Below are 9,514 nucleotides of genomic sequence, written 5' to 3' on the forward strand. Positions count from 1 at the left end.
ATATGACGCCGGTTGTCTAAAGATGGGTGGCTGGTTTTTGTGCAGAATGTTGTATTTTCTGCAGTGTCCACGCTGGGAGCTTAAACGGTGCATAGGAGGATTTGTAGTCTTTTTTAATGCGTCATGGTCATTATTAGCTTGGTCATGTTTTCGGTTGAAATTATCAGAGATCTGACCAGTAAGGCTTCACTTGCTTCACTGGTAGCAAAATAGCTGTTTGAGGTCTGTCTGTCTCCATAATATGGTCTATCAGTTTTGTGGTGGAAATTCTGTACAAAATGAGCTGAAAGCTGCACTTTTCTATAGAATCCCTTGCTTTTATCCTTTTTATTATTTGCAGCGACTTACTGTTACTACTATGTATTTTCCACTATTACTTCATGAGTAAGTTGTGCGTGTTCTTGCAGGTATCCCCCACAGTTCAGCCGGTCTGAGCGCGGCGCAGTCTCCCCTCGTGCCTTCCAACACGATCTTCTACCAGCACGCGCCGCCGCCCGCAGACACGCACCCCACCAGTGAGTGTGACGGTATTTACAATTTAGTTCTTATTATTATACACATAAGGTTGAGTGTTTAAGCTTTTTGTAGTTTTGCTTTTTTTGATCATGATTGTTGTTGATCAATGTAGCTGCTAGACTTTTTGTATGAGACATAATTCATGTGTTTTATGTGCTATGTAGCAATATTGTAATTAGAAAATGATTGACAAGTAGTTAGAGACTAGTGCTTTTTGTCATAAATGTAATAAATTCAGGCAATTGTAAACAACTTACTTTAAGACATAATATTGCACAGTTTTTATTTATTTGAGATCATATTCTGTAAAGTCACAAAACTGATCTTGAAATAGCTTTCACGAACTAGAATCTGACTGCTTAAAAAACCTTGCTTCTTTTTTTATTGAATTTCGTCTACTTTTCGTATGCGCTTATTTTGTATGGAGTATCTTCTGCTGCTGGTCCCTCAAAATTAACTATTCCTCGTATGCCCCTCAGCATCAGAAGCTCTGAGCAGTCAGCACAACAGCGGCAAGTATGACAGCGCGCCGCAGGACTCCCTCGGAGACTTCGTCACCTTCGTCTGTCAGGACCCGTCTGATGTACAGCAGCTACAGGTACATACATCAACTTTTAGTACAAGCATATGAGTCTTTATGAAGCGCTTAAGCGGTGGGGCTTAGGCTTAACTAGGATATGCCGGTGGAAGGCAGTGGATTTAAGCTGCTAAATGCCTTGCAATGTTCTTCGTTATTTTTTCATCGTTGGCAGCTTATAAAATATTACCTTTGAATTGAATGTTTCTTCAACCTAACAGAGAGTTTATTGAAGAGCTAAGAATTTCTCCTTAAAGCAAGGTAGAAAAATTATCCCAAATCTTCAAATGCAGTTCTTTTTAGCATCATATTATTATTACAATTTTTCAATTTTCCTTTGAAAATGGTTACATTTTGGTAAAAATTGGGTAGTACTAGGTACTGGATACCAATACGTTACGGTCAAAAGCATTGAAACAGAGAGGACCTCTCTCATTGGCGAAACCTATTCTTCTGGACAACTCTATGCTTAAAGAAAAGAATCTTAATTCTGTTTCAGATCAATCCAAAACGTTGTAAGGAATGCAAACATTGTTTCTGCTTTTACTGATTCCTTGTTTATTCTCCAGGTGCACAGTTTATCTCGGAGTCCGAAGCCGCCGTACTTCAGCAGCTCGATGCTGCCGCCCCCTCCTCTACCACCAATGGCCAGGCCTGTCGCCATCATCAGATCTACAGGTAACTATCTACAACAGTATATGCTAATAGTGTCTTGACATTTAGAAGACATATGAAAGATGATGCGACTTTTTACTAGTACGAGAGAAATAGTTTAGGTTTTTTGAAATGGGCTTAAGAAATGTTACGATGATGCATTTGGCCGTGTAAAATAGCTTAAAGGGAGATTGGGATAGAAACGAGTCAGGCCTTTTTTCAGCAGTGGTACAATATTATGCTGGCTTAAAATAGAGAAAAAATTGGGAGAATTTTTGTCTAGCAAGGAAATGGTGGTATCTTTCATTATGCACTTAATAGAAGTTTTTTGAAGGCCATGACAATCAGCCATCGCCATGGCAGGCAGTGCATCTATCTAACGCAGTATTCAGACATAGCTGTAAGAATAACTACGTCCAAATTCTGGTGTTCCAGCATCAGAGCTGGTTGGGGGCACGGTGGTGGGGGGAGTGTCGGGCGTGGGGGGCGGCACTCCCCCCGCGTCGCCCGAGGTGCGGTCGCCGGGCGCGTCCCCCCGGCGCCGCTCCCCCGCGCCGCACTACCGCGCCGACTGCCCGCCCCCCCTCACGCACTTCAACCACTTCCATCCACAACAACAGGTAAGCTTTCGTACCACTGGTATGAAGTGTAAAGAATTATGAGTCAAAGAGAGACTGAAGGGTATTTCTGTTGACCCTGATTCATATCTTGAGTCATCTGTGTTCTTACAAGGAAGAAATGAGGAGAATCACTTTCATGCTTTTCCTATTATTATTATAGATGTCAAAGTTTCGGAGGATGTATGAATATTTGATATATACTGAACACTGAAAGAGAAAGCGCTTCTTCTGCTAATAAAATCACGTTAATTACATCCAAAGGTGGAGGTAGAGTTGCCGTTTCAGGGCACGTCCACAAACTTCGGGCAGAGATCATAAACCTTCCAACTGAAATTGAATCATAGCCGGACTTTTCTTCTTTACTATTATTTTTGCTATGTTACAGGTGTTCAGCTACGCGAGTTCTCTGAGCGGCGTGGGTCTAGGGGGCGCGGGGGGAGGGGGCGCTGTGCTGGCGGGCGCAGGCGGTGTGTCGCCCCCTGGAGGGCTAGGCCTCTACGCACCCCGGGCACCGCCACGTGCTGCGCCTAGGTACGTTCATCTGTCCCATAAACTTCACAATAACTCCTGGAGTCAAGGTCGAAAGTTTGTTTTAGGAATGGGCCTCCGTCGGTAAAAGAACCGAGGACCTCTCGATCACAGGTCCTGCACTTTAGCCATTGTATTACCTATAAGTAAGATCTGGTCGCAAGGGTCTACCCTGAGGTCAGAGACAACTTCGGGTGCGAGTCATACTGGATGTAATTACGATCATTTCCTTTATTTTTAAACTTTAAGCGAGTGCCAATGGTGATTAACACGTTGAGTGTGGCACAGGCTCTAGAGAACCTCATCTATGTCACAGTGCGGCAAGGAAAGAAAGGCTGGTTTAGGACATGATTTAAAAAGCCTCGCCTGAGAACGTGTTAATCATAACATATGTATAAGAATCTATTATAAGATATTTTCTTCGTGTTATCAGATGGAACGCACCATTCCCAACGTTGGAGGAGGAGTTCAACATCATGACGGCGCCGCCGGGGCCTGACCACGTCGTACTCTTGGATGATGGTGAGACTCTGAGACACATCACTTATATGTTACTGCAAAACCTTTAATTTAAAGTTGATCGTAAAGAATTTTATTTGATCAAGCCACTTCGACTAAAGACTTTTGAGTACAGTCTTTAAAAAAATACTAGGATGGTAAATTATTGAGGTGGTTTGCAAGGTATTATGTTAAAGAAGTAAAATCTAAGATTGTATATCTTTGGGATAAATTAGTAAAGGTTTTGCAGTAACAATAATTGTACTTTATTTCACCTAACTAAGAGAGAAGCAGGAGTAATTTACTTTTCCACTGCTGGGTATAGGTTCTTTGTCTATAAGAGTGAGTTGAGTCTTCCACGGTTAGATTTTTTTACATTCTGGACTATCGAATGTGATTGCTTCAAAGTTGGTATGAATATGCGTGTTAATGGAATTGTTGAATGAAAGTTTGAAAAGTACATAGAGTGAGATAATTGAGGTATTAGGATAGCACTGATTTTTGCTTGACTAGTTAGTAAAGTATGCAAAAATTGGAATTACTTCTATTAGTTTCTAGATGGAACAGGTGTTTTTTTTTATTTTCTTTATTTTTACCCAAAATCTTGTAAAACTTGAACAAATTAATATTACTAATCCAGTTTATCAATTCAACTCGACAGAGAGGTTCTTCCAGTCGTCGGTGATCACGTCGGAGGCGACGGCCATGGACACGACGTCGAGCGTGGGCGCCGAGCCGTCGGACGAGCTCGCGCCCGACAAGCCCGCGCCCGACCTGCGCTCGCCGTGATCCCACGCCGCCGATACGACACCCGGCCCCGTCGCATCGCTGCCCCCCGCGCCCCCCGCGCCGCCCGCGCCCCCCGCCGAGCCCCCCACGGTGCTCCGCTGGACCCCCGCGCACCTCCCGCACTGGCGACCCGTCTCGCACCGGACTGTTTGACTCCACCAATGGGCTAGTGTAAATATTATGAACGAGGTTGTAGTTGAAATTTAGATTTTACAATTTTTAATCTGCGCCGGTCGACCGCCGATCCGTCCGCATAGACCTTGTCGCGACGTCGCCGCCGACCGGCGCGGTTTTCATTTATTACTCGTTAAGGCGATAACAAAATACTCCAACGATAATTATGTAAAAATATTAAAGCTACGAAATAAAAACCACATATTATATTCTAATATTTTTATAGAATATAAAAAAAAAAACAAGTATGATATGATCGAGCCTTCCAGTAATTTAGTGAAATAAAATGTTAATAAAGTGCAGCTTATACTGATTATTTGCTGAGCTGTGAGACAGAAAGGCGTATGAATGCTTCCAGTAGCGAAACATGTTTTGACGAAAGTGTGATACTATAAGTTGTTTTTTTGTTTCGTTGTTGTGTGTTTTGTAATGGAATTAAAAATTAAATAGAACGTAAGTCGGTTAGTTTAAAAATATTTTTTTTATTTATTGAACGAATATAAAATAAAGACGAGCCTTGCTTAAGAGATTAGTTTAGTTGTAATTAGTAGCGGACAGATGTAGTTGATTTATTGTACTTTCGATCGTGAAATATTGGTATGTGTTAATTTATTATTAATAAAAATAGAGGGAAAATCTTTTTTACGTAACTTACGCACAAACTTACATCAATATTTGATCTCAGTGTTTAATACATGTGGAGATTTTGTTTTTATTTTTACTATTTTTTTACTCTAGCATCGAAAGCGACAATAAATCTATATGTAGATAATCGACAGAAGTCGAGGGACATTTTATAGGTGCCTTTCATAAATGAAACGTAAATTAACTTATTTGATAGGGATTTGTAAATGGTAGTGTTCTTTTTGATAAATCCATCCGCTCATTACTGTAACAAATGATTCATTAACTATTTAACATAAGACTTATGTGTTTTGTAAACAATAAACAACAATGTGGTCATGTAGCATTTGTACTTAAAAAATAAAATTAATTAGGGTTTACTACCCTAATACTCTAGCTAAAACGAACCCAGTGTTGGGTTTCATGTAAACTACTTTCTTTAACTTAACTAACATTGTGATACGATTAAAATAATTAATGTATTGGTCAGTATATTACAAAAAAACTAACGTAAATGGATATTTAGAGATCTAGTCACGACAAATAAAATTAAAGGATTTCTCGACATTTAGAGAAATACCTAGTAAGAATTAACAAAGATCTTAAAAAGCTCTAACTGAATAAAATCTTAGATATCTTGCTGTCGTTCTTGTTTACAAAACACATAACATTAATACTAAAATCCTATAACGATAATACTAGTAATTATTTAATTTTTCACTCATAAAAATGATTTCGTTTTCGCAACAGTGGCCATACGAGGAAAGCTAGTCATTAGAATTACATTGTAAATTTAATGTTACTTAAAATATAAAAAAAATATTTACAATTATAAAAAAATAACCCCTTACATCTATTGGTAAGGGGTGTGAAACTAAAAAATGTGGCCAAATTACACTTAATGAAATCCAAATATATATACACAATTTTTAATAGAATTTAGTATAAATAAGCGTGGTATTATTAAGTTCGTAGCGAAGCAATGACATGACTCAATTCGACACAAAATACTAAGAAAAACTTTTGAACCAAAATCTCCAAGTCACATTGCCATTCTTTTATTTTTCAGGCTTCAAATCAACGGTCTTAATTTCAAACATCAATTTAATTTAACTGTCTCGTAAAATTACCTTTATTTAAATTACTTTCCAAATTTCTAGATACATAGTGTAATAGGGAACGTAGCGATAAAATACAAGCAATAAATAAAAAATAATTATAAACAAAAAAACGGCTTTAGTGAAGCTAGAATTTGGTACTGAAGTAGTTGAACAATATATAAACATACAATTCGCGATATTTTTTCTATAGAAGGAAAGGCGAGAGGCTGGGTACTATGTAAATCGATAAATATAGTGCAGTTTGGTACAATTAATAGCTATTTGAAAACAAAATATATTAGACATACAGCTATAGTCGATCTAGGCAGAGAGGCGGGATTAGTCAATTGCTAGCTATAGAAAACATTATTAGACTATAAAAATAAAAACATTTAGAAAGTAATAGTAATGTCTTAAGGCTTGTTGATTACAGAAAAACCAGTTTCGTCATTGAAAAATCTGAAAGAGGTAACCTTGTAAAGTGGTAAGGCAATATTAATATTGGTGACGAATTTAAAGCTCATTGGTGCCGAAAATTCTAGACTGTGATTCAATTGTTCATTCTGAACGTGTCTTATATTGAAATAGTTGTTTTTGTATGATTGGCATCGCACAGTGTGTGCTGTATGATACAAAGTAAATGTATTGTAAATGACCGACAGAAACATGTTGTATGAAATGCATTTGTTATTATTGTAAAGATATGAAACAGCGGTATAGGCTGAGAGGTGTAATTTTTTTGACAGCGTAACGTAGAAATGGTAGATTTGTTTTGATAGCTTTGCAGTAATCGTCATGTGAGTGGCTAATACACGATTTTGTATGGACAAAACACAATAGAGGAACAGTGAGAATTGTGTACTGGCCGCGGCGTGGTTTATTCGTTTCATTATTAGCACCATTAATACGATATGGAGTAATAATTGAAAGCCTAAACATTATGTGCCTTAGATACAACAATATTGTATGATATTTATGATGCGTTCTATACAACGTGCTAACTAGAAATAAATAATAAACATTATTTTGAATGCCTGGACTTCGAATGTTTATCTTCATTGTTAGGATTCATTTCTGCAAAGGCTTGTATGTACTCCCAAACATTTTGTAACTTTAACTGCTCTTTTATTGTTAACATTAGGCCCAATGTTCGGAAACTTGTAAGCGATCCCCTAAAGTACATATGTTTTCAGTAGTTGATCTCTAGCATCTGTTGTATAAGTTCTCTACGACATTATTTCCTTGTATTTACGTGAAATTGTGAGTACCTGGGCACCCAGCAGTCTGGAAGTTGATTTCGAATCCAGAGATATAAATTATAACCCTCATGTAATGATTATTGTACGATTAAGTAACGCTTCTACGCGTAGTTTCGCTGAAATATTAAAAACTACTTCTATGATATTGTATAATTTTAGTACTTACCTACATTGTACCCATTTATGTACCTATATACTTTACTGACTTGTATATTCATAATCTACGCAACTCGGAATAGCCACGCTTTATTTTACGAAGTAGACACAACTTTGATTCTCGCATGGCTTTTTGATATTAAAAATTGATCCATCTATTCTATAAACTTGTATAATAATTTCTTTAAGTTATTACTTATTATAATGGAACGAAAATCCGTCTTATAAGTTTCGTGGATTTCAAAAGTTGAATACATAATACGTAAATAGAAAAAAATAATTGTAAGGATAATTAACCAATAGAGAAATACTCCTAGTTACGAATGTCTTAGTTCATCTGATGTGCAATTATGATTTACTGTTTTTTAGCGAATTTGTTAATTTTATTATTTTATTAGTAATATTACGATTGTATCCATGACCATTGTATGTAAATATGTTCCGGAGTGTATTTATATTATTTTTATTTGTATAATTAACATTAGATTGCGTTTATATGTTATGTTTGTCACGATCATGTCCTACGCGCTTTCATATTTTCATATAGGTTTTTACAATTTTTCTTTATTTTTTAAAATAGATACTCGCGGATCGAATGGCTTATTCCAACGAGAGATTTACCAAAATAAAGTTTGCTTCCGAACAAAGTTGGAATAGATCATTAGATTCATGCAATAAACTAAAGATAGACTTGTAAAAATGTTATAACATGTATTTTTAACCTATACATAGTAAGATATTTATAGAATTTTAGTCGTTTAATTATTTCGAACGACTTGTTATAAAGAAAATTGGTGCTTAAAGCTTAAAACAAAATATGAAACGGCACTTTGTCGTGTGTGTATTGTCATGGAAGGGGGTCAGAGCATTATGACATAGCATGCGTTGTTATGCTTCCGTGTGGTACACAATCGTTTATCTTACAACAAAAATATACATTTAAATTAGATGACGCCGCTTCAAGGTTAGTGCGTGCGGATTTCCCTTCCTCCATTTTGTTGTCTTTCCAATGTATTATTTATGTTTATGAGACAGTAAATAGGCGCTTATGTACCGCAATGGGGGCAGTTATAATAATGTAGGTAAACTTTGCTCAATATCGATGAAAACTGAAAGTGTTACAGTTGATGCAATACAAACAAACAAACATACCAGTTGCGTTTTATTTTATCCTAGATTTATTGAGCCGTGCAGACTCGATCAGTTTCGATATGACTTCATAGGACGTTTGGTGATACTAGCTTAGTAATTTAGTAGTATCTAGTATTGAGCTTAATTACTGCAACAAAACAAACCCATAATATAACAAAATATACTAGTTTACAAAGATATCCCTGCTTCTTTTTGTTCAATAAGTTTTCAAAATGAATGTCAGTAACGCCATCTATGGATACACTACACCAATACTTAGCCTACCACATACAACGTGTGACACGGTAACGTATAACGCCATCTATTATGACTTTTGAAAAGCAAAATGTTTTTCAGATCGAATTTCGACTTATCTTATTTTTCACATTAGAAAAGGTTTATTAGTAGTATTTAAAAATTATTCTAGTTTCAGCCTGAATATAATTCTCAAAATAATTCTACTATGTTAAAAGTTACTTTATTCTAGCTACTTATTCACTAAACAAATATGTATGTTTATGACCAACTTTTTAAGCACGAGGTGATAAGATTTTAACCAGAACACAAGTAAATAGGTATTAAATCCTCGATCAGATTATAACTTAATTATTTAATAAGACCATATAACAGTAATTTACATAAAAAGCCAAACAAATCGGTGCAACGACCTCTACCTAACCGATTGTCGGCGGGAAATAGAACGCACGGAGTGGCAACGTAGCGTAGTCGGCGGCGTGAGTAGGGTTGCCAGATCCAGTCTGATAATTTCCTTCACATTTCTTAGACTATGAACGGAATCAGTGTTTTGATCTCCAGTCCGAGACTACACTAAGTTACGATGTCTTTTTGGTAATGCAAAGTTCCAGGCACTTGGTCAGCGTGATGGAT

At 36.8% G+C, this 9,514-nt stretch overlaps 1 protein-coding gene across 12 annotated transcripts in view; it reads left to right on the forward strand.

Annotated features, from left to right (window-relative positions):
• NfI (Nuclear factor I) overlaps positions 1 to 8,640 on the forward strand; it is a 54,022-nt gene extending 45,382 nt beyond the window's left edge. For 7 of the 12 annotated variants that reach the window (XM_076130952.1, XM_076130959.1, XM_076130956.1 and 4 more), the window contains 7 exons: positions 408 to 527; positions 996 to 1,114; positions 1,663 to 1,770; positions 2,173 to 2,367; positions 2,753 to 2,898; positions 3,329 to 3,417; positions 4,034 to 8,640. In XM_076130952.1, the coding sequence (XP_075987067.1) occupies positions 408 to 527; positions 996 to 1,114; positions 1,663 to 1,770; positions 2,173 to 2,367; positions 2,753 to 2,898; positions 3,329 to 3,417; positions 4,034 to 4,182 (926 nt within the window). In that variant the 3' untranslated portion in view covers positions 4,183 to 8,640. Of the gene's footprint in view, positions 1 to 407; positions 528 to 995; positions 1,115 to 1,662; positions 1,772 to 2,172; positions 2,368 to 2,752; positions 2,899 to 3,328; positions 3,418 to 4,033 lie in introns of all 12 variants that reach the window. The other 5 variants (XM_076130954.1, XM_076130958.1, XM_076130953.1 and 2 more) reach the window with 4 other exon arrangements.
• Positions 8,641 to 9,514: the final 874 nt, after the last annotated feature.

This window comes from Anticarsia gemmatalis, chromosome 25 (genome assembly GCF_050436995.1).
Source record: "Anticarsia gemmatalis isolate Benzon Research Colony breed Stoneville strain chromosome 25, ilAntGemm2 primary, whole genome shotgun sequence".
Classification (NCBI taxonomy): Eukaryota; Metazoa; Arthropoda; class Insecta; order Lepidoptera; family Erebidae; genus Anticarsia; species Anticarsia gemmatalis.